The 25460-nt window shown below is 38.8% G+C and overlaps 1 protein-coding gene, 2 long non-coding RNA genes and 1 other non-coding gene across 4 annotated transcripts; 1 reads left to right on the plus strand and 3 right to left on the minus strand.

The window, feature by feature from the left end:
* Nucleotides 1-734: 734 nt before the first annotated feature.
* On the plus strand, nucleotides 735-841 carry LOC131232033 (small nucleolar RNA R71). Its single transcript, XR_009164639.1, has one exon. It is a non-coding gene; the product is annotated as a small nucleolar RNA R71 (small nucleolar RNA).
* A 4362-nt stretch (nucleotides 842-5203) lies between these two features.
* On the minus strand, nucleotides 5204-13289 carry LOC131230555 (MDIS1-interacting receptor like kinase 2-like). Its single transcript, XM_058226460.1, has 3 exons — nucleotides 12761-13289; nucleotides 12347-12640; nucleotides 5204-5562 (listed from the first exon to the last, which is right to left on the minus strand). The coding sequence occupies exons 1-3, from the start codon at nucleotides 13287-13289 to the stop codon at nucleotides 5204-5206; spliced, it is 1182 nt and encodes a 393-aa protein (XP_058082443.1).
* Nucleotides 13290-21302: 8013 nt separating this feature from the next.
* Nucleotides 21303-22149, minus strand: LOC131231279 (uncharacterized). Its single transcript, XR_009164272.1, has 3 exons — nucleotides 22006-22149; nucleotides 21621-21738; nucleotides 21303-21422 (listed from the first exon to the last, which is right to left on the minus strand). It is a non-coding gene; the product is annotated as an uncharacterized LOC131231279 (long non-coding RNA).
* A 1566-nt stretch (nucleotides 22150-23715) lies between these two features.
* Nucleotides 23716-24843, minus strand: LOC131231588 (uncharacterized). Its single transcript, XR_009164449.1, has 3 exons — nucleotides 24503-24843; nucleotides 24249-24397; nucleotides 23716-24152 (listed from the first exon to the last, which is right to left on the minus strand). It is a non-coding gene; the product is annotated as an uncharacterized LOC131231588 (long non-coding RNA).
* Between the last annotated feature and the right edge of the window lie 617 nt (nucleotides 24844-25460).

The following is a 25460-nucleotide window of genomic DNA, read 5'->3' on the forward strand; positions in this document are numbered from 1 at the left end:
GATTTGAAGAGCTGGGATCATTAATCTCGTACTGCGGTTTAGGATTGGGGAGAGGTTGTGCAGGAAGCATCCCCTTTTCTATAACCGTCATACGAGAATCTATCTTTTGCATAAAATCTGTAATTCCCCGCATTGCCTGAGCCAGCTCTTGTATGGAATTTTGAACCGGTTCCTCTTGAGGTTTCACTTGGTTTGGATTTTGATTGAAGAAACCTGGAGGAGTAGCCATTTGTCCATTTCTCCAACTAAAGTTTGGATGATTTTTCCAACCAGGATTGTACGTATTGGAGTTAGGTCCAGTAAAAGGTCTTTGATAGTTGTTTACGGCATTGGCTTGTTCATTCAACACTCCTCGAAAGGCGGGTATTGTAGGACAATTTTCAGTTGTATGAATGTTGCAATCACAGATGCCGCAAACAATTTCATTAACCTTATCCTTCTTTCCTTCCATGGCCTCAACTTTCCTTATGAGCGTAGTCACTTTACACTTGAGATCATCCTCTTCTTTCAAGAGATATAATCCACCTTTCTCCTTTAATTAAGTCGGCCTAGACGTGGTGTTCGACTTTGGGTAATAGTCCCAAGATTGTGTTTTTTCAGCCAGACTGTCGAGGTAGTCCCATACCTCGTCGACATCTTTATTAATGAACTCTCCATTACACATTGTCTCGACCATTTGGCGCATGGAAGATGTCAGTCCATTGTAGAAAAAATTTGTAATGCGCCACGTTTCAAATCCGTGTTGTGGGCATGAACTGACCAAATCTTTGAACCTTTCCCAACATTGGAAGAATGTTTTATCTTCCTTTTGGGCAAAGTTCATGATTGCTTTTCTGAGGGTAATCATTTTATGATGTGGGAAGAATTTTTTTATGAATTCCCTCTGCATGTCGTTCCATGTGCCAATGGATCTAGGACGCAGTGAATGTAACCACATCTTAGCTTTCTCTTTTAAGGAAAAAGGAAAGAGTTTCAACCTAATTGTATCCTCAGATACATTAGGAAAACATAATGTAGCTATAATCTCATCGAACTCTTTTAAATGTAAATATGGACTCTCTGATTCAAGTCCATGAAATTTGGGAAGGAGTTGGATAACTCCTGGCTTGATGTCCATTTGTCCTGTGTTTTCAGGGAAAATCATGCATGAGGGCATACTCACTCCCGCCGGTTGTAGATAATCTCATAAAGTACGAGGCGGGGGTGCCTGTTGCACCTCATTCTCATCTTGGGTATCCTCCACCCTGGGTGGAAATAGAGGAGGTTGGTCTTCAGCCATAACTTCAATTAAATCAGGGGATTTTGAGCGGTGTCTAGTCCTGCGATGGATAGTCAACCCCTCAACCAATCCTCCTTCAGTCAAGAGACGTCGAGTGTCGTCACGGGCCCACTTGGGCATGAAACACTCGCAGCCCTTAATCAAATTAGAACGAAAAGAAAATCTAGAAAGAAGGAGAGAGAGAGAGAGTTGGAAAGAAATTACCAAATTGAAGCTCCTAAGTTAAAACCTACAAAATAAAACAAAATAAGTTAGATTTTAAAAAGAGAAGAACGATCCTTTAAAAGAAAAATAGCAGTGAATTAATTCTAAAAGAAGGAATTCCTAAAAGAAAGTGGAAATTTCTAAAATAAATTAGGAAAGACCTAAACTAGAAAGTAAATTTAAAAGAGAACTGAAAAATAGAAAGTAGGGAAGGAGCTTACCGAATTAGAAATTTCTATCTTAAAGGCCTACAAAATAGGAAGGTTAGTGTCTAACAAAAATTCTAAAAATAAATTAGGAAACAAATTAGATTCTAAAAGAGTTAAAATTAGAAAGTTACCAAAATAAAACTAGAAGGTTAATTTCTAAAAAAAAAGGAATAACTAACCAAGTTTCTAAAAACAAAAGAGGAAAACTTGTAAAAACTATTTCCTACAAATAGGAAAATATTAGAATTAGAAAAATTTAACCCTAACTTTAAAAGTGGAAAAAGTATAGAAATTAGGAAGGAGTTACCAATTTAGGAACTTATGTCAGGATCCTACAAAATATGGAAAACAGGTTAAGTTCTAAAAATAAAATAAAATAAAAACTTTTATCCTAAAGTTAGTAAAATCTTAATCCTAACCTAATTCTAAAACTAATTAATTTCAGAAAAACGAAACCGTCAGTCCCCGGCAACGGCACCAAAAACTTGTTTACTCCCCAAGTATAGGGTTGTGATGTAGTAATAAACTCGGTAAGACCGAGGTCGAATCCACAGGGACTGATACCTGTACGTTATCTACAACCAAGTAGAACTAGAACTAGACTAAGATATGATCTAACCAAATAGAATTTTAAGGAATAATTGTGGAATAATTATTTAAAACTTTAAGGAATTCAGAGGAAGGAAACTAAGGATTCAGAGGATCCACTTATAGAGATCAGGGAGATCTTATGCCTGCATCAAGGATTATGGAATTCAAACTGAACTTACTTGATCTGATTTTCAAGAGATGAAAGGTATATGAATTAGAATGGATTCCATCATCTAACCATGCCCAGGAGACAAAGCAAACAATGTGATTAAACTAATTACCAACCAATCAACAATGTATGAAGATCAGGAAGGGTACTGTCATCCTACCATGCCCATGGAACAATGATGAACAACAGGGCTTCCTGACTTCATAAACATAAAAAGGGGAAAGAAATATTCAAAGCCATTGCAAACCCATTGTAATTTCAGTCACAACAGACCATTAAAGACTGAGAAAATATTCCTTTAATAATCAAACCACAATCAAGTTTAATTCACAATTAAATAATTGAATCAACAAATAAAGTCTCCCATCTCAATACAAGCTTCACCTCTTAGCCCTAGCTAAGAGGTTTAGCCACACATGAATGGGCTGAACCTAAAAAATAAAAGAAATATAAAGGAAAAGAAGAAAGGAAACCAAGCTCAGCTCACGTGCCAGCCTTCTCTGATGTCTGACGTGTAAATCCTCGATCGTGGTTCCATGGGGCCCCGTCCAATGTCTTGGTGATGCCTGAGCTTTAATTCCATGCTTTTAGCATCCTTTCCAGTCCACGCTCATAAATCTACCTTGCAACACAAACACGATTAAAATAGGGCATTTAAACAGTATCATGTTCGTAAATCTAGGTAACAACTGGGTCTGATATGCAATATTTGACTCTCAACAATTGGCCCACTCAGTCTCCGGCTCCTTGGTTTGTACAAAACTCCTTTCGACCCATTGTATCGTGCCTTCCGGGTCTCTGTTAGTGGGGGGATGTTGAGATGAGCCTATAACTTCTTCAAATGGTTCCAGCACTGTAAAAATTGAATAACTACGCTCTCGAATGATTAGCTTAAGCGTTTTAGCTAAGAACGTCCCTGGCCGGACCGCCACTTTGATGCGAGCAAACTTTGGAAAATGCCAAGGTTGGCATTGGTATCTACTTGCAAAACTCTCCTGAGGGAATTTTCAAGATCGATTAGCACAGATTCCAGCCAAGCGTGTGCTGGAATACCGTATAATCGGATCCAAACACCTTCCCCTCCCATTACCAGATCCTCATTCCAAGGAACTATGGATCCGAAACCCATAGATTGCTGCATATTGACATCTTCACGAAAATCAATGTATTCAGATTTAGATTTGAATAGTAAAAGGAACCTGTGTGGAGAAATTCTAGAAATGTTGGCTGCTAAAGCCCCAAACCCGGAATCTCTCGTAGCCTGGATTAAGGAAATAATGGATGTGGATGGGGAAAGCACCTTACCGATGAGACCCAGTTTCAGCTCCTTCAATTTTTGCTCTACCGCACTATGATCAGCCACCGTCACTCCAACGTCTCCCTCCTCTGCTACGTCAGCTCCCAAGGTGGGTTTTCTCCTGGTTGCATCAGAATAGGAAAACATTGGTCTCCTCATGCCGGTTGCTTCCTGAGCAGGGGGGTTAAATCCCGAACCCTAAACCGTAAACCCTAAACCCAAACTCTATAAATTCTACCCTAAAACTTGAAACTTAAACCATAAATCCAAAACTAAAACTCTAAACCCTAGCCTAAACCTCAAACCCTAAATACTAATTAGGGTGATATTTGCATTTTCACTTTGTCCAGGTCTATGAACTTAATCAACGGGTTGGATGGGGAATGCATCACAGGGGTGCCTGCGGTCTGAGCAACATGGGTACATCCTAGTGGGCTCCATTGGATGGGCAGCTGGATACATCAGAGTGGGCCCCTGGAAAGGTTTCAACAATCAGTGCCTCAATCACCACTACTTCTACGGTGGGGCACATCTAAGATTTGAATCTATCCCATTTCTAGCCTCGTGCCTGATAAATGTGCTCGGAAGATGGATGGTATGTATGTAAAATACATACATACAGTGACCCAAGGAAGATTTCAATGGCAGACGTTCAATAAAGGCCACTTAAACTATTTTATCAATTTCAGATCACTTATTAGATGGTCAAGATCATCCATTTCAAATAACTGATTAGATGGCCAATATCATCCGATAGATCAAGGATTTTTAGAATCGTAAATGCACAAGATTTAGAAAAACTTAAAAAAATGCATGCACTTGAAGGAAAAATCATGAAAAGGAAATGAGTAGAGATCGATCTAGGGATCGAAGACTTGTGAAGAAAGTTGATGCCGCTTACGTTGTTGATGATGGTATCTGGTGTTATTCGTGCATGGGCTGACCTGACGACAATGGTGGTAATGAACTTTGGCAGCACTAGAGATAAAGCGAAAGTGAAACAAAGAGAGGGAATCGGGGGGCAGAGAGATAGAGAGAGTAAGAGAGAGCACGAGAGAAGAAAGCGTTAATAGAGAGAGAGAGAGAGAGAGAGAGAGAGAGAGAGAGTCGAACCCAAATTGTGTTGATTTTTAATCCCCAAATTTCAAATATTCAATGGCTCATGCCTGTCCGGTAACTAAACCCTAAATATCAATGGCCAAAGGCCGTTCAATTTGAGGGTCGATTTTATACCATTTTCAGTGTTTAGTCTTTCAACCTACCTTTATTACATTTGAATTTTTATCCTAGATCATAAAAATCTATATTTTGGATAAACATTGATTCCAGACATTGAACTATGTATATATTAACAAGAAAAACACGTGTGCTTGATTATTTTCATACAATAAACACATATAGTAATAATGTTTTTGCCACTACAACTACAACCTTGATGATTTTCATACACCTAATTATACCTTGAGATCCATCAGTTGAGGTAGTGTAAGTACAAGAAATGGCTCTAGAGAGAAAGAAGGCCCGCCAACAGATAGCTCCTGAGCTACATGGTGCATGGTTGGCCGAGAGTTTGGATCTGATCGAATGCATGCAAGTGCCATGGACATTGCAAATACGACTTCCTGTGCAACCTCTGCCTTCGGATCGGAGAGATGTTGGTCCAACATATCCTTTAGCAGTGTATCTTCTCCATTTGGTGATGACAAGGAGGAGATGAGCTTCCCAGGATGCCTTCCCATCCTCACTTCAAGTGCCACAACACCAAAGCTATATACATCAGATTTTTCAATCACCCTCATTGTATATGCAAGCTCTGCAAGAACCAAGATAGTTCAATCATGTTCTTTACTTTTTGCTAATCATTAATAGATAAACTCTTATATATAAAACTTACATGATTTCTTAATTTATGTTTCATATCTTCTACTCTCCCAAGGTATCTCTACCAACAGAGCATGTGCCAAGAGATGTCTTTGGTTCATCTGGGAGGTGCATGAGATGGGCCAAATTTTCAGATGATCTCGCTACAAAGTCAGGATTGTCCACTACAGGAGTCATGCTACATATATACATTAAGTGGGTATTGCTGGCTTTTTTGGGTCAAAACTGTCCATTATTTGGACGTGGTGGTGGTTCGCATGATAAGGGAACTAGCTTAATCATTGTGTCGGGTCATCTGCATGGTTGGGCCTACTTTTATGAATGCCTCAGATGTCCCAGACACTTGAGAAGTTGGCATGTGTGAACTAGTGTAATGGTGTGTATAGGGATCGTTGTAGCTACAAATTTCATCGGCATGGATTGGTTGATACGGACAGTGTTTCTAATATTAAAATGGCTTTAGCATAATTATTTTATCAATATTCTGGACCAACAAACCAAATCTCTCTCTCTCTCTCTCTCTCTCTCTCTCTCTCTCTCTCTCTCTCTCTCTCTTCAAAAGTATAGATTTGAAAGTAAAGGAAACAACGAAAATGCATGCTCCGCCCAAGAGAGTCTATGAGATTCTACTAAGGTTTTAGTTTATACTGGTAGAGCCCAGAGTTCCAGGATCCAAACCATTGACATAATGGGTTCGATTTGGAGAGGTCATGCATCAGTAATTCTCTAATTGGAAATCCCAATCATTTTAGTGGCCAGTGGATATATAGATGAAAGGGGAAAAAAAAAAAAAGCAATTGTGCACATTGAACAAAGAAAGACCATAGATGGCTAGGAAATTTTATTGTGTGGGACATCAACTTGGATCTTAGAGGTATGGAACCCTTATATGACGGAAAAAAAACCCAATTATGCATTGGGATCTCTTGGCAAAGCATTGCACTGTTCAGTTTAAAACCCCACTTCTTGCTGACGTGTGGTTGCAGCCACCATAGAACACAAAACACAAAATTGAAAAAAGAAGAGAATTGAACTGCTAAATTTTGAATTTTTGTGGAAACGATTACATTGGTGCCATTTAAAGGCTTTTCTCCTTATGTGAAAAGACAGAAAAATCCCCATCTAGATGCTTCCTAGGGGTAGCTAAAGAAAGAAAAAATCCAAAAAAATATCTACCGTTATCTTAACCCAGCTAATACTCTAAACTTAGAAAAAATCTAACAGCACGGCTAGCTCACACGATTCTTACACGTTATACACAGCTGGCTCATAATATCTTTACATGGTTTTGGATTTGCACAAATCCACCACCATGTCCAACACTCCCCTTTAAACCAAAACTAGCTTAATTCTGAGCATTGATTTAAGTCTTCTGAATGTGTCAGTCGACAATGCTTTGGTGAAGATATCTGCCACTTGTTTAGTGGTGTGACAGTATTCTAGCTTTACCAATTTCTGCTTTACTTGATCTCTAAGAAAGTGATATCTTGTGTTGATGTGCTTGCTCCTTCCATGCTAAACTGGATGTTTGGCAAATTCGATTGCCGACTTGTTGTCAATGTATATAATATTAGATTCCTCCTATGGATGCTTCAGCTCCTTTAGCAAATTCCTTAGCCAGATCGCCTCACATACAGTGGATGAAGCTGTTACGCACTCAGCTTCAATGTATACAGGGCGATCACACTCTGCTTCTTTGAATTTCATGTGAATGTTGTCGACCCAAGATAGAAAGCATAGCCTGTGGTGCTTTTTCTTTCATCTTGGTCACCACCCCAATCACTGTCAGAGTATCCATACAGTATCACCTTATCATCGTATAGATAAAAGAGATCAAATTCAATAGTCCCTTTGATATGCCTAAGTACTCATTTTGCAGCTAGCTAGTGTGACTCTTTTGGAGCTTCCATATACCGGCTTAGAAGCCCAACACTGTAGACTATATCTGACTTAGTGATTGTGAGGTACCTTAAGCTTCCGATTAGGTTCTTGAATAAGGTTGAGTCGACATTTCTTCCTTCTCCATCTTTTATGAGCTTTAGGCCTGTTGTAACCGGTGTATTTACAGCTTTACAGTCAACCATTTGAAACTTCTCAAGAAGTTATTTTGTGTACTTCTTCTGGGATATGTAAATGCCACTGACTTGTTGCTTCACTTCAATGCCCAAGAAGAAGACATCAATCCACCATTAGTCATCTCGAACTCTTTGAACATATCCTGCTTGAATTCTTTAAACATCATCTGGCTATTCTCAGTGAACATCAGATCATCAACATATAAACAAGCTATAAGCATATCACCATAGGCATTCTTCTTTATGTAAACGGCATGCTCATACGGACATTTGACAAAACCATTCTCTTGAAGATAGCTGTTGATCCGTGCATTAATCCAAGCATGGGGAGCTTGCTTCAACCCATACAGGGCTTTCTTCAGCCGATACACCTTGTGTTCATCCTCTTGCATGACAAAGCCTTCAGACTGGTCAACATAGGCTTCTTCTTCAAGTACTCCATTTAGGAATGCGGATTTCACATTCAGTTGGTAGATCATCCAACTGTGATGAGCTGCAAGGGAGATAATCATTCTTACAGTGTCAAGGCAAGCAACTGGGGCGAAAGCTTCTTCATAGTCTACCCCATATTTCTGTTCATAACCTTTTGCTATAAGTCTTGCCTTATATCGTTCGATCTTACCATCAGCATTCTGCTTAATTTTATACACTCATTTGAGACCAATGGTTTTCTGCCCTTCAAGGAGTAAGGTCAGTTCTCATGTTCGATTCTTCTCAATGGCTTGAATCTCTTCTTCCATAGCCTTTCTCCAACATTCTTCATTCACAGCCTCTTTGAATGTGAGAAGCTCGTGGTCCGCATACAGGCAAAGTAAATTCACTTCCTCAGTTTCTGCATAGATGTCATTAAGGCTTCTTATTTTAATAGGAGCCAAGGGTAAAGGAGAATTGGATGAAGATGTGTTGGCTGAATTCTGATTTGATGAACTACTTCCAGGGGAGATGGAACGTACTCCTGAACTTCTGTGATCCGAAGGGGGTGATGTGGGTGTCTGCTCTTGATTCTAATGTCTCTCTTCTTCGTATTTTTTGACCTCGACTTGTTTTTCTTTAACCGAATTTTCCTCGTTCCATTTTTACGCTTCTTCCTCACAAAACACCACATCTCTACTCACCACCAGCTTATTGGTTAGTGGGTTATAGAGCTTATATGCCTTTGATTCCTTGCTGTAGCCGATAAAGATGCATTTCTCGCCACGATCATCAAGTTTTTTTCTTCTTGCTTCTGGAACTTGAGCGTAAGCGACACACCCAAAGATCTTAAGGTGTGCCACGCTCGGCTTGTATCCACTCTATGCTTCTTGCGATGTCTTGAATTTGACACTTTTGGTCGGACGCCTATTGAACAGATAGGCAGTACATGCAACTACCTTTGCCCATAAATTCTTTGGCAGACTTTTCTCCTTCAGCATGGTCCTCGTCATGTTGATGATAGTACGATTCTTCCGTTCCGTAATATTCTATTTTGTTGTGGCGTGTACGCTGCAGTGTGTTATTACTTAATGTCATGTTCCCTGTAATATTCTCGAAAAATATTTGAGGTGTACTCCCCACCTCTGTCTGATCTAAGGGTTTTAATTTTAAGACCACTTTCTTTTTCAACAAGGGCCTTAAAATTTTTAAAAATAGTAAAAGCAGCAGACTTCTCTTTGATTATATACACCCACAATTTTCTACTGAAATCGCCAATGAAGGTAATAAAGTATTTATTACCTCCAAGAGATTAGCTCTAATGGTCCACAGATGTTAGTGTGAACCAACTGCAACGGTTCTCTTGCTATTCAGAATACTCCACTAGGAAAGGAGTTCCTCTATTGTTTTCCAAGTGTGCACGCCTCACACACATATTCTGAAGCTTCAGTAGCAGACAAGCCATGCACCATGCTTAATGAGGACAGAAGTTTCAAGCCACTAAAATTTAGATGGCCAAATCGAAGATGCCACATGCAAGAATCATTCTTTGCTTTTCCATAAAAACACTTCTCAAGCATTGTGTTTATATGGAGAGGAAACATACGATTCTTTGCCATCAGGACTTTCACAATCAAACGTCCATGCATATCTCTTATAGAAAGAGAAGAGTTCTTCATGTGTATAACATACCCTTTTTTGAGGAGTTGTCCGAGACTCAGTATATTACTTTTCATGTTGAACACGTAGTACACATTGAAGATATAGTTTGGAATATCATTCTTTTGAAAGATTTTGATTTTGCCTTTACCTTTCACTGGCGTTTTTGATAAGTCTCCAAACTTTACATCGCCATGAACTCCTTCTGTGAGTTCCACAAAGAGTTTCTTGTCGCCGCACATGTGATTGCTCGCACCCATGTTGAGATACCATACATCCTGCTGATCACTGCCTTTCTCTTATACAAGGAGAAGTGTGGAGCTTTCTTGTTCATGGCTTGATGCTTCAGCATAGTTGGATCGCTCGTCTTGATTCACCAGCTTGCTCCAATAATCAGATGTATAATGGCCAAGCTTGTTGCAATTATAACACTGGATGTTCTTTGTATTTTCCCATCCATGCATAGATCCGCCTTTACCATTTCCTCTTCCACGAAAATTGATATTTTTCTGCTGGTTTTGGCCATGACTTTATTAGTATCCACGCCCTCTGCCTCTTGCACGATTGCTAGCAATACGTCCACCATGTTATAAACTTCCACGTCTACCATTATTATCATTCAGAGTCAATCTTGACTCCAAAGCTTGTTCTAGCGGCATGGAACTGGCATTCTTTTGCATTCGTTGCTCATGAGCTTGCAACGACCCCATCGGCTCCTCAATGAAGAGTTTGTCATTATCTTTTGATTCTTCAATCGCCACAACCACATGCTCAAACTTGGTTGTGAGGGATCGAAGTATCTTTTCAATAACTTGGACATCTTCAATCTTCTCACCATTTCTATTTAGATTATTGACAGTTACAAGCAATCACAAAAAATAATCAATAATATTCTCAGCTTCCTTCATGTGAGTCGCTTCAAACTCGGTTCTTAATGTTTGAAGGTAAACTCGCTTCACTCGATCTAAACCCTTGAAGATGGTGTCAAGGGTATCCCATGCTTGCTTGCTTGATATTGCTTCAGTAATCTTTTTAAAGGTTGATTCATCTAACACTTGATAGAAGAGAAACAAAGCCTTGTTGTCTCTCTTCTTTTGATTTTTGAGAGCGGTCTTTTCTTCGCTGGTAAAGGTGGCTTCTTCCTCCATAGTGGGTTCTACATACCCATCGGTGACAAGCTCTCATAGTTCTTACAACCCGAACAACACCTTCATTTGGATGCACTATTTTTCATAGTTGTCAAAACCTGCAGTTGGATTGTGCTTGCCATCTTTTTCTCTTTTTTTTTGAAAAAAATGGCTGCTTTTTTTTTTTTTAATGAAGGGAGAGGGATGAAATAGAAATCTGAATATTTTTTTAGACATATATATTATTTTTTTTGCTGGAAAAAAAAAACTTCTGAAATCTTTTTTTTTTTAGCTGAAACAATGGATTCTTGGACGGATTCTTGGCCAAAATGGTTGATTCTTGGCTGAAGTCTGATTTTTTTAACAGATTTATTCTTGAAATCTTATTTTTTTTGACAGATTTTTCTTTTAAAAAAATTTGTTTTTAGTTGAAAAATTGCTGGAATCTTCTTCTAGAAAAAGAACCTAGGACCTATGGGTTATGGGCCCACCACACCTGATGTCTCTTATACAAGTTTGTTGGGTTTAAAACCCCACTTCTTGCTGATGTGTGGCTGCAGCCACCATAGAACACAAAACACAAAACTAAAAAAAGAAGAGAATTGAACTACTGAATTTTGAATTGTTGTGGAAACAATTACACTAGTGCCATTTATAGGCTTTTCTCCTGATGTGAAAAGACAAAAAAATCCCCATCTAGATGCTTCCTAGGGGCAGCTAAAGATAGAAAAAATCCAGAAAAATATCTATCATTATCTTAATCCAGCTAATATTCTAAACGTAGAAAAAATCTAACAGCACAGCTAGCTCACACGGTTCTTACACATTATGCACGGCTAGCTCATAAGATCCTTTCAGTTTTGGATTTGCACAAATCCACCACCGTGTCCAACATGCACAATGCCACGTTTCCTAATGTATCACTTTCTAAATTACTTGTAAGGGCTGGAAGCCATGAGCTTTTTCAATTATTTCCTAAATAGCCATAAGCCATCCATCTCCACTTGGTATGCATTTAAATCAATCTAGACCATCTGAAAACATGACCCATATTGTAGATGGATTCTATCCAACCAATTAGTGGCCAACAAATGTACAATTAAAAAATGGTCAATGCCATGAATTTACTAACTAATAAAATGTGGTTAAAGTTTGTTTGGTAAATGTAAATCACGGTTTTGTCTTACCATGCAACCATATTATCTTTACAAGGCCGCTTGTAGTTGTTGGATTAAGGAATCTTAAAGATAAGGGAAATTTTAAAATATGAAATTTATCATATTCCAGTCGCCCTAGATTGCCACATCGAACGATAATGTGATAACTAATGCACAAACTTTATCGTAGATAACTGCCAACAAATAAAAGGAAAGCTTAAGAAAAATAAAGGATAATTTATAATAAAACTATTAAAGCGTTGAGAATCCATTTGCTAGTGACTAACCTGGAGCGATGTATCCATAAGTGCCTACGAGCATAGTCCAATTGGATGAATCAGGCATCAACAATCGTGCAATGCCAAAATCAGAGACACTAGCCTCAAGTTCTGAATTCAATAGAACATTGTTACTTGATAGGTCTCGATGGACAATCAGCGAGGTGCAATCATGGTGCAGGTAAGATAAAGCATGGGCCACACCTTTAATAACCTTCAACCTTAGATTCCAATCCAATTGTGCAGCCCCTTCATCATTGCTTAGGATGCTTGAAAAGCTTCCCCATTCCATGTACTCATAAACTAGAAACAAGCATTAAGCATGGGAGTAAAAGCCATAAAGCTTCATAATGTTGTGATGGCGGACTTTGGTTAATGCTTCTATCTCATTTCTGAAACTTCTTTGATCAAATTAATCCCCACCTTTAAGTGGGTGAAGTTTCTTCACAGCTACTACTAAGCCCATTGGTAGATTTGCTTTGTAAACTTTCCCATAACCTCCAATATCGATGCAATATTTGTCGTCAAAACCCTCTGTTGCCTCCAGTATGTCTTCAAACACGGCCATCCCATCATAATTCCATATTAAAAATGGATTTTCGCTGCTCCTCTTAAGAACCCCTTTCTCTATATTTCCTCGTCTTTGGTAATAAATGAAAGAAATGCCAACGATTACAAATAAAAGAAACAAGGCCACCAAGACAGGAAGAATAATGAGGATCACAACTCTATGGCCTTTCTTTGCATCTACATGACTGATTGAAGAGGCATTGCAGGGTCGCAGACCTTGCACTTCACCACATAAGCCTTTATTATTTATGAATGCCTCTACAGGAGCCTTCTGAAAGCTTTTGCTATTGGGAAGAGGACCTTCCAAAGCATTATATGAAAAATCAATGGATTGCAAGCTGAACATCTCTTGAAAAGAAGGTGGAATAGAGCCTGATAGCATGTTGTGAGAGAGGTTTAACTTTTCCAGCCGAATCAGTTTCACGAGTTGTTGTGATATCTCTCCACTGAGGGAGTTATGACTTAGATCTAGTAAGCATTGTAGATATATTAGGTTACCAATTTGAAAAGGAATGCTTCCTTCAAAACATTTTCGCTTAATTTCAGATAGTGGAGTTTGGAGCAATCCCCTAATTGAGGTGGTATTGGACCACTTAGGTGATTCATTGACAAGTCAAGAACCTCCAAGTTGGATAGTTTTCCAATCTCTTGGGGTACCTGACCAGAAAGCTAGTTATCATTTAAAGTCAAGTCGAACAAAGAAGTCAGCTTCTCAAATTCCTTTGGAATCTCTCCTACTAGATAGTTTGAAGAAAGACCAAGCACTTGTAGCTGCCTCAACTGCCCAATCTCCAGAGGAATTCTACCGGTGATCATGTTAGGAACTTGCTATAGGTGGGCATTTATAGTGGAAGGTTGATGGCCCCACATGGTAAGATGAATAACTTTCAGTGGGTGAAGCAGTTTTCCACGAACCATGATGCATCATGATGTGAATAACTACTTAGTGCGGGTGATCATTAAGTGTTGCAGAAATGAGCCCACATAGAGTGTATCACGAGTAAAGCTGGGCATTGGACCGAGTCAGATCGGATTGAGTCCAGCCCGATTCGATCCGAAATGCAAGCAGGCTGATCCGATCCGGGACCGGGACCGGGTCCGGGAGATCTGACTCGATCCGATCCATTTCGTCATTGGCCTGACCTGAACTGAGTCCGACTCGGTCAGGGAAACTGAGTCAAATCGGGTTGGGCACAATTCGGATCAAAATTTTTAACGGTGAAAATCATTAATTATCCTCGATGCTATTTTCGGTGTGGTCCATTTGAGCCTTAGATATGATTCAACTTTTTTTTTAAATGCTCTAAAATGATCACCAAGATTGGATAAACGGTATGGATATAATAAATACATCATTGTGGGGCCCATGTAATTTTCATCTCATTTGAGCCGTTCGTACAATTCGGAGCTCGGACACTCCGCTCGCCTTTGCACGACACGTGGTGCAGACGTGCTGTGCACGAAAGCACATTGGCGGTGGCTTGCTTAGCAAGAAAGCACACCGCGTGCACAGTGAATTGCACTGTATTCACATTAGCGAGTTATGTGGATTTGATCATGGGGTATGTGTTATATCCAAACTGTTCATGCATTTGGTGAGCTCATCTTAAGGCTTGAGATGAAAAATAAGATCGATCTAACTATCAAGTGAACCACGCGAATTGTTTAAGGTGAAAATCATTATCTATGCCGCTATTTGTGGTGTGGTCCAAATGATCTTTGGATATTATTCATTTTTTGGATAATGCTCTATAATGATATCTAAAAATATATAATTGGTGTAGATATAATAAATACATCACTGTGGGTCCCATATAACTTTAATCTCCTTTGAACCGTTCGTACAACCCGGAGCTCGAGGAGCGTCAGATGTCACGTCTTCACATCGCAGGAAGCTCCTGCACAAGTATTCTGGGTGGGGCCCACTGCGATGTTCGTGAGAAATCAAACCCGTCCATCTGTTTTTCGATCTCATTTTAGGACGTGAGAAAAAATAAGGTGGATCCAAAACTCAAATGGCCCACAAGAGATGAAGAAGTGGGGATTTATTTTTCACCATTGAAATATTTATATGGCCATTAAAGTTATGTATCGGTCTAAGTTTTGGTTTTCGGTGTTTTCACTTCATCCTAGTAAAAATGGCCTTATAAGCAGTTTGGATGGCATATAAACATCAAGACAGATCCTAAGAAGGTTTCAACGGTAGGAATTCCTTTTCCTACTATTTCATCTTGTATGGCCCAGTCGAGTTTTGGATCCTCCTAATTTTTGGTCATATATCCTAAAATGAGCTCAAAAAATGGATGGACGGGTTGGATTTCTCATAAACATCATGGTGGATCCCACCTTGCATCCCACCATAGCAACTTCATGAGAATGCCTTCCGCAACAGGCGTCCTCTCTCCGTCTTCTTGATAAAGCCTTCCGCAGCAGGCAACTTACAAAGCTATATAGCTGGTGTGTACTGAGTAAACCCCGAATTAGGTCTGGTCGGATCGGATCGGATTTATTCGGATCGGGTTTCGAATCGGATCGGTCCGAATTGACCATAATCTGAACCTGATCCGAAAAACATTTGGATCTGAAAGTCCCAACTCGACCCGCACCGATCCAGGCCGTCGGTTCAGATCGGATCGGGCCAAATCGGGTAGGATTAGGTTGGATCCATCAGATCGGGTCACAAATGCCCAACTCTAATCATGGGATGCGGTTTGGCTGGTGACCCAATCACCAACCAGCTAGCTGGTGTCAAAGCTGTGGGCCCTAACATGATGTATGTGTTTTATCCATGCAGTCCATCCATTTTGCCTGAGACCAAGAATAGGTAGAACCAAACCTCAAATGGACAATACCACAGGAAACAGCAGGGAGAATGATGTCTGTCGTTGAAACCTTTTTAGGGTTTACAGTAATATTTACTTGTCATCCAACCCGTTCACAAGGTCACATAGACCTTGATGAAGGGAAAACACAAGTATCACCTTAATTCTTCAAAACTTTTATGGGTTCTGTGAAATTTTTAACTATATGCATTCAATCACCACTGTTTCCTGTGGTATGGTCCACCTGATATTTGGATCTACCTCATTTTTGGGCTCATGACCGAAAATGAGCTAAAAATAATGGATGGACAATGGATAAAACACATACATCATGGTAGGGCCCACAGGGCTTTGACACCTGCTAGCTGGCTAGTGTTGGGTTCACCAGCAAAACTGCGTCCGTTTATGACACCCACACAGTTGCGACAATGCTATTATGGGTGGTAGCAATCCAAAATCCACCACCACCCACCTCCCCCCGTTCAAACCGTGCATCAAGTGCTTCTTATCAACTAATGAGGGACCCGCAAAATTAGGTTAATCCAATCCAGTGAGTCACACCATTATGAACTCAAACCATAGAAAAGCCCCGGACGTAGAGGGCTCCAGCAAATCCAAAACTCTACTGCACCACACCACACAAAACAGTGGGGACATAAACAACTTACCATTGACACTTCCTTGGGCCTGCCGTGATGTTTATATGGCATCCAAACTGTTCATATGGTTACAGGGATGAACAAAAAACACAAATATTGGCCTGATTCAGTAGTAGGCATTCAATCACCACTATTTCCTGTGGCCTGGCCCACTTATGTCTTGGATCCACCTCTTTTCTTGAATCATGTCCTAAAATGAGCTGGCCCAACTGATGGACAGAGTAGATGTCACACACATTGCGGTTGGCCTCACATGCTTTTGTTTACAAGGTCATGTAACCGCAATTCGAGCCCCTACTAGGGGTGCACATCGAACTGGTAAAACCATGGAACCAGACCGGAACCAACCAAACGGTCCAGTTTGGTCCGGTTCTAGAGTACCCCGGTTCCGGTTCTAGTTACAAAAATCAAAGAACCGATTACATCGGTTCAGTTCTCATTTTCGGGGTATGTAGAACCGAACCGAACCGTGAACCGATCCATAGAATCGAACCTAGAACCGAACTTGGAACCAAACCATGAACCCTTTGATTGTTTCCATATTTGACTCATGAATTATGGTTTATAATGCACCATTTGATTGTTTCTATAAGTGTATTTTTGCACACCTTATACAATATCTGAACCATTCATCAAATGGATCACAACATGAACGGACATGGGCTAGATAATAAAATAAAACATGCAATTGGACTGGATTATAAAAAGCCCAAAACCGTGGAACTGAACTGGAACTGAACCGATTTTAATGGTTCGGTTCCAAGGTGCTAACAGTCCGGTTCCGGTTCCGAGTATCCTAGAACTGTTAGGAATGGTTCAATTCCGGTTTCACCCCAGAACCGGACCGAACCGACCCGTGTGCACCCCTCGCCCCTACAACACCGGTTTTACATAGTCCACCAAGCTTTGGTTTAGACAGGATCCCTGCAACACCGGTTTTACGTGGTCCCACAAAGCTCTAGTTTAAACTGGATCCCTCCAATTCTTGTTTTACATGTTTCCACAGCTTTTGTTTACTTGGGACCTTCAACACCTGTTCTAAGCAACGCATAAAATACCCGGAACTGTGGGGCCCACCAGTTTTATGTATAAAATCCTCTCCATCCATCATGTTCTATCCTCAAGTCTAGGTTGTGAGGCGAAAGAAAACAGCTAGATCCACAACTAAGGCGGGCCACCCCTAGGGAATAATGGATGGGATGTGAATCATAGGTTTGTGTGGGGCAACCATGGTGTGTATCTTTCGTCAAACCCATTAATCAAGTTTAAATAACAAATATAAAGTGAATGTACAAAAATCAGCCTGATTAAAAACTCAGGTAGCCAATGACCTGTGTACTTGGAGGTTTTTTGGAGAAGTTTAACATTATTCCTATAGTGACTAAAAAGAAAGTATTCATTTGTGATTTTGATTATGAAAACTACTTTCTTAATTAAGCTTTAAGGCTGCATTTGGATCCCAAGTCATTTTGTTTTAGCTGGTTATGCCTCCAGCAGCTGATATCAATTTCTATTGATTCAGATGCATAAGTATGTTTGGTAAATAGCACACTTACTAGTAAAAAAATGAATAAATAAATAAAAATCCCTAAATTGAAACCTAACCTTAGCATAAAGAAAGGAAAGATTCTTCTTCAATCTCATCATTTCAATCTTAAATTTTCTTTCCCCTATTCCACCATTAAAAAGCTCCAAACTACTGTCATCATTCAATCGTCCACTTTCTTTGAATGAAACCACCAAAAAATAATAAATAAATAAAAGCATGAAATAAAAGGAAAAGGGATAAAGATGCAAATTAAGGGAGGAAAGAGAGGGAAGAAAGAAGTTATGGAGGACTGAGGAAGTCTTCCATTTAGCTATGTGCTTCCACCGACGATAATTTAGAACACCTTCAGTTGTTCTCCACTCCGATATAAAAGCATCTTGTTTCTTTTTCTTTTCTTTTCTTTTTTTTTTCTTTTTTTTTTTCTTTTTTCTTTTTTCTTTTCTACTTATGTGTATAAGTCATCTTAAAGGTGTTTAGAACCTCTTAAATTACATGTTATGAAACTAACTTTTGCCTCATAAGCTATCGATTTGCCATTGTTAGCCAAATCAGTAGCTTATCAATGTGTATCCAAACATGTTGGTTATCTACTTAATTAATCAATTTTAGAGAAACAATTTTCCTAATTTGTGCTTTTTCCTTGTAGCCTAACCCACCATATTCAACACTTAATTATCTCTACTTCTACAAACTTGCCAAAAGCACTCAGTCAAAAATCTCTTTTTTTGAAGGTTTGATAATTGTGCACAAGTGTAGAGTTGTACACCACATGCTATCTTGGCACGTAGGTCCAAGATCAAACCCATCCACTGGTTGGTCCAACCATGATTTTCCTAAATTTAATCTAGTATACTCAGAAGGTGCGCCCAATATTGAAAACAGGCGGATGGGTTAGCAGACCCCGATATTGAAAACAGGCAAATGGGTTAGAAAACTTCAGGTAAGTGTTTTAGAACAGCACCCTTTTTTTTTTTTTAAACTGTCACGTTACCAGTGGATCAATCTAATTCTTTGGCTAGGCAATCAATATGGGGGTGCCCTTCTACTGGATGGAAGTGCCCTTCTTAGGCTAGGGCATCAATATGGAGGTGCCCTTCTATTTGATCTTTCTTACATCCACCCCATCGATCATGTGCAACCTTTCATTGTATGCCACGGGCCAAAAAATAGGCCAATCCATGACTTAGCGGCCCACACCACATACCACAGTTAAGAGAAGATACTCACCCCTTGAAACCTTCCCAATTGTATATAGGACCAGTGTGATGTGGTTAGACATCCAGCCCATCTATTGTATTGTCCCACTTGGATGAAGGATCACACCAAATTTCGGACCATTCCAAAACTCTGGTGGCCCCAACAGGTGCTTTTGGATGTTTTAGGCATGATTTCCCATGGCTTAAAATGGTGTGGCCCAATTAAGTTCCAGATATGTCTGATTTTTTTGGCACATCCCATGACCTGGAGGAGACCTACCAAATGCATGCCGTGGGTGTGTGGGCCCACTGAGCTTGATCTCATGGAGCTCCATCAGGAAGATCTCATAATACCCCACCAAGCAGATTCCCTGCATTGAGATGCTAGGTGGGGCCCACGATGATGTTTGTGAGAAACCCATACCCATCTATTTTTCTAGATCATTTTAGGACACGACCAAAAATCAGTGGATACAAAACTCAAGGCAGCCATACCAAAGAGAAAATTGGGTAAAGTATTGCTTGCCTTGAAACCTTTTTGGGCTCCACCTCGAAGTTTATATGTTATCTAAACCGTTTATAAGGTCATTCCCATTGGAATGAAGTGAAAACACAAAAAACCTTGGCCTGATAAGAAGATCTTGTGGCCACCTAAATGTTTGAATGATGGTCACTGAATACCCAATGCTTCCTTTATATGTCTGCCTTGAGTTTTTGGTATCTTGTCCTAAAATGATCTGGAAAAATGGATGGGTGGACTCGATTTCTCAAAAACATCATGGTGGACCCCAGAAAGGTTACTGGCAAGATACAGGGACGACTCTAATATTGCATATACTACGCCAAAATTGCGGATTTTCGATGGACCAAATCCGTCGTAAAATCAAATAAACGACAGATTTCATTTGTCGCTTGGTCCGTCGCTATTTACTAGGTCGTTTTTCTTTTCTCGACGGATAAATGCAACGGATAAGGTCCATCGTATATTACCGACAGATAAGATTCGTCGCTGAAATTCGGAAAAAACCACCTGAATTAGTCGTCATTAAAATATTAGCGACGGATAAAGTCCATCGCTAATATGAGGAGAGCGACGGACCACATTCGTTGTTCGTTTTGTTCAGAAATTAGCGACGGATTTGGTCCGTCGCTAAAATATCTGTGAATTAATAAACATAGGTCAGATTTGTTTGTATTTTTTTTTTAATCTTACACCTGATAGACATTCAAAAAATAATTCACATGGGGATGAGATTGAGAAAATAAAAAAGTAACTGAGTCATGGTTCTCTCATTTGCAAAAGAAATAATTGAGAAAATAAAGTACCTTTAAAAAGGGAAATCGGTTTCCTCAAATGTGAAGGTTTCCCTCATTTGCAAAAGAGGGGACTTAAGGAAACCAAAAACATGCCGGCAACCTTGCTAGGTGATCTTGTCTGAAATCCACAAACAGAAGAACATCTTAAACATTATTCCACACCTTTTATGTATTATTTTTCTAACAAAAGTAAAAATCTTGCCACAAATTCATGGATAGGTCCAATGGTTTTAGCATACCAGTTCCGAGGTCAACTTCTCTGCCGACTTTGCAGCGGCTAAAAAGTGAGAACATATCATGCAATTAAGCAGATAGAAATCAAAGAGAATCTAATACAACTCAAGAGAGGAGCCTTACGTGACTAGAAGCTCTTGTTGGAACTGTCAGTTTCCTTGAAAAGCTGTTCAAAATGAGGCTTGCAGTACAAAACACCTTCCAGTGAAGAGTAATTGCTCAGCTGAAAAATAAAGCAGCAACATCAGATGGGAGCCACATTATACACCCACCCTTCCCACCTATTACTGTTAAGTATATTCTAGAATATCATATGTAAATGGAACCAATACAATGTCTTTTATACCAAAAGCACAACTATATCTGCAAATTTGTAATTTTATGTTCATTCATTTTTTATGGGTAAAAAGCTATACTGAAGGAGTTAAGAAGCATTACAGATGCAAAAATCATTCCAACACACAAAGATGCTCTCTCAACTCTGGAATCCATTTCTTGCTCAAAAGCAACTTCTTTAAAATATTGAAATCATTTGTGGCCCTTGTATTTTGGCATATATAATGGCCATTGAAAATTGGGCTCAGACACTTCAATCTATCTGTAGCACCCAACACCTGTCTGCACAATTTTCCCAAGTTACATACATAGAACTGAGAAATATAAACACAGATTTAAACATAATTGGATATTGGCTAGTACTTTGCTGAGGAATAGCTTCCTAGCTTGTGGGTAGACATCCTTCATGCCAAGATAAAATCAGCTGCTACTAGTGTGAAACATATTAAAATCTCTAGATAAGCAAACATCATCTGTTTTTAGACTACAAAAGGCAACAAAACAATCAACACACATTTTATCTTCATTCTAAGAAGATGAATACAATGCTTAGTAAACAGCCATTTCGAACAAACTTTCGCATGAAAGAAAAGATCCAACCTGTGATAATCTTAAAGTCAAATAATAGACATCAATCGGTATTTTTTTATCCCAGTACTTTGACAGGCGCAAGACAGCTTTTGCTGAAGTAAGTCTTAGATGGGCCTTGTCTACAGTACTGCAGGATGAGAAAGTCCTCGGGTATAATTCTACTGTCAGCTACTTAAAACAAGAGATAATTCCTATGCAAATGATAAATGTAAAATGAAGGCAAGGATGCCCATCACCAAGAGATGAAAAAGTTAGTCATGTTAGTAGGCCTATAATACCTTGATTTTACATCCTTTGAAATGTCCCAACATAGAGAGGAAATTATACAAAAGACAAGGAAGAAATTAAAAAAGATTAAAGCATAAGCAAAAGGATCTAGAGAGGCAAAGCTCACCCAGGTTTAGATGCAGATACACTCGCCGGAGCAAACAAGTAAAAACAATTAGGCATGCTTCTCAAATCCATCACAATCATCCCTCCCAAAAAGCCTCACACATGCAACTCTCATTGGCTTTGTAGGTAGAGATGCTATTGACTAGAAAGTCTTCTAATCATCCTGCAATTTGACAGCATGGTGAATGATAAAAGGTGAGTGAAGATGTATGCGTACATGCAATGTGGAACCATAAGTTGCTGCCAATATCTTTCCATCAGGTGAAATATGGAAGAGATGCATTGAATCTTTACTCCTAAAAGCAACATGTCATGAAACATACTAATAATTTTTAAGATTTTTTCCCCAAAAAGGGCCATTATAGTGGCCATATTGTATCAACCAGCAAGCTAGAAAAATATGCTGGCTGATACCATAACAAAATACCTTGGATCAAGGTCACTATAGAAACTTGTAGCCCCTAAATTGTGCATTTTTATACGAAACTTGGACATGGACATGTTGTTGAGTCAGAAACAGATCTATGCACAATACATTAAACTACATAAATAGTATATGCATAATACCACCAAGCCATAATCGAAGCTTTTCCTTGATACCCGCATTGTCTTGTGCCCATAAAAAATGTCTGATATGTGTATCCAGTATGGTACTTATCTTTTCTTCTTCATTTTCTTTTAATGAACTATATCAAAGTTAATCTGTAAGATTCAGCTTCGGATACAGTACTCATTTTAAAGAAATCCAAGAAAAAAAATATTGCTCATTATTCCTCAAAAAAGATGAACTAATCCAGCCATATCAGTGGGAAAAGATTTCTCGGTAGTTCAAGAACATGAGATCTTTCACTAATTCTTAGAAGCATTTTAACCTTAGGCTCTTAGCTAATGTAACAAAGTAGAAGTAGAACTTTCAAGTCATTAGGTTTGAAGGTGGTTGGAAACAAACATCATTCTTTATTATATGAATTTTAGAAAGGAAAAAAGAGTTGCATGATAATGGCAATTTTACTATGAAACAAATAATTTATGAGGGCATTTAAAATTTCAAGAAATGGGTTTGTGCATGTCACCCCATTATTCCCATTTAAATAATAATATGGAAACTGCCAATTCAAGTATTAATTTCATAACTCTATAGCATAGAGATTTGTTTTACAATCCAGTCCTGTTTTCATAATAGATCTTGACTCTGGAAAAGGTGCAAGTTTTCTTTTCTATTCTATACTGTGCAGGATGTATTTGCATACTGAGATTACCAACACAAAATTAATGAACTAATCAGTGACCTTTTCTGAAGCATATCAGCATCATGAAGCCATGTGATGCAGGAATTTTCCTGGAGAAAATTGCAGTCATAATGAGTCTCTTCTGAATTTTCTATATTCGAGACAAATATTTGTACCTTTTTGCTTTGTGTAATTTTGAAGTATTGTCTAGGCTGTATTATACTGTGTTTACAAATGCTATTGATGGGAAATGCATCATGATGACATTTTTTTTTTTGGTTGTACTATCGTGACATAGGAAAATAACATTTTTAACGTTTCATTCCAGGATAAAGAATTGCGGTACCAGTTCATTTATAACCATTTTCCGGGTCTACAAGAGGAGTTAGCTGATAGCCAACAACTTTCATGAGGGTTATACTGTGTAACCTAGTGAACATTTTTGTGTTTTTTAAAATATATATATATATATATATATATATATATTATTAATGTCATCTAAGATACTGCCAATTTTTTGTGACATTTTTTATTTTCTTCTGCAACTTATTTTTCTTGGGTGCATTTGCATGCACTTCGAAATGGGTTAAAACTATGACTTTAGTAGCATGGAAACCATTTCCAGCCATCAACATTTTGAGGGATGTGCTAAACACACTGTTTCCCTTAAACGTGGATGCATAGATGATACTCTCTGCACTCTGTGGTACTCTCTGCACTCTGTGGTGCTCCAAGTGCAACAGTACACCGCACATCATGCCAAATATTCATAATGCTCTTGAACAGAACACCCAAAGTAAACTTCAAAAAACCAATAAATCACCTGATTTGCTCATATCCCTAGGCCCATAAGAAAATTATCTGGCATGATATCTCGATGTAGAAAAGACTTGGCATGAACAAACTCAACTCGGTTGATCTGGCATAAACAATTAAGGATCGCAAGAAAACAGCCAAACCAAACAAAATGCCATATAAATAATACACCATGAATGGAAAATAGATAGAACCTTACCATTTGATCGGTGAGCATAAGAACAGACTTCAAAGATAGTTTCCTACTGCAGAAGTTGAAAAGGTCTTCCAAGCTCAGACCCAACAAGTCCGTCATTAGAACATTATAGTCACCTTCAACACCAAACCATCTAACATTTGGAATTCCAGCTGCCAAATTTTAAAAAAGAAAAGTTGCAAACAAAAAAAAATTTGAGGAAATATGACTAGTAAAATACAAAATCACAAGAAACGAGAAACGAGAAATTTCATTACTTCCTCCCTGTAGGATCCTGTACAACTTTGATTCATACAAGAATTGGGGATGCTTTGTCTTGACATTTTCCTAGAAAGAAACAAAGAAACACTGGTAAAAATAGGGAACACAAGCATCACTTTTGAGGCAATTCTTTATGTTCAGGGCAGGATAGATTACACTCAAGCAGAAACATGCATGAAAGGACAAATATTAATAAAACGTGGGTCATGAAAAGGAAAATGGAAAATGCACATACTTCAGGAGGTGTGAAAAGGCATAGATCAGCTTTCCACAAACTCAAATCACAATAAAAACAATTCATTGCAGTTGCAAGGTGAAATCCCAATTGCAAGTATTACCATTTTAGACATCTCACAACTCTAAGCCTTCTCCAAGAAGAACCCAAAATGCACAAAGGCCCATAGAATAAAAAAATATATCATGTCAGATATTCGCTAATCCCATGTATAGTGTACATCTAAGAAATTCACTCTGTCTATCAGTTTTGCCAACTCATGTTATGGGATGAACCCAAAAATGAGACAGATCCAAAACTCAAGTGGGCCACACGGCAGGAAAAAGTGGAGATTTAGGGTCAAGGGTCACAGTCCAAACATTTGGCATTATTGTGATGTTTTTGAGAAATCCATCATGTCCATCTATTTTGCCGCCTCAGGTTGAGACATGATCTAAAAAATGAGGCAGATCTAAAACTAAAGTAGGCTACACAACTAGAAGCAATGGGAATTGAATGCCATAATTATCAAACAAGTTTTACTTTAGATTTCAGATTCAGGCTTTAGATTTCAGATTCAGCCTTCAGTCTTTTAGATTTCAGATTTAGGCTTCAGATTTCAGATTCAAGCTTTAGATTTCAGATTCAGGCTTCAGATTTCAGATTCGGTCTTTAGACTTCAGCCATAATTATCAAACAAGTTTTTTTTTACTTAAGATTTCAGATTCAGGCTTTAGATT

Source organism: Magnolia sinica, chromosome 17 (genome assembly GCF_029962835.1).
Source record: "Magnolia sinica isolate HGM2019 chromosome 17, MsV1, whole genome shotgun sequence".
Taxonomy (NCBI): domain Eukaryota; kingdom Viridiplantae; phylum Streptophyta; class Magnoliopsida; order Magnoliales; family Magnoliaceae; genus Magnolia; species Magnolia sinica.

Bases quoted from the DNA above. Each gene is read 5' to 3' on its own strand.
- LOC131230555 (XM_058226460.1), bottom strand. From the start codon at position 13,289: ATGCTATCAGGCTCTATTCCACCTTCTTTTCAAGAGATGTTCAGCTTG. The intron at 12,641-12,760 runs GTGGGGATTAAT...GCTTGTTTCTAG, and splicing joins GAAACTTCACCCACTTAAAG to TTTATGAGTACATGGAATGG. The intron at 5,563-12,346 runs GTTAGTCACTAG...TGGTTCTTGCAG, and splicing joins TTATGGATACATCGCTCCAG to AGCTTGCATATACAATGAGG.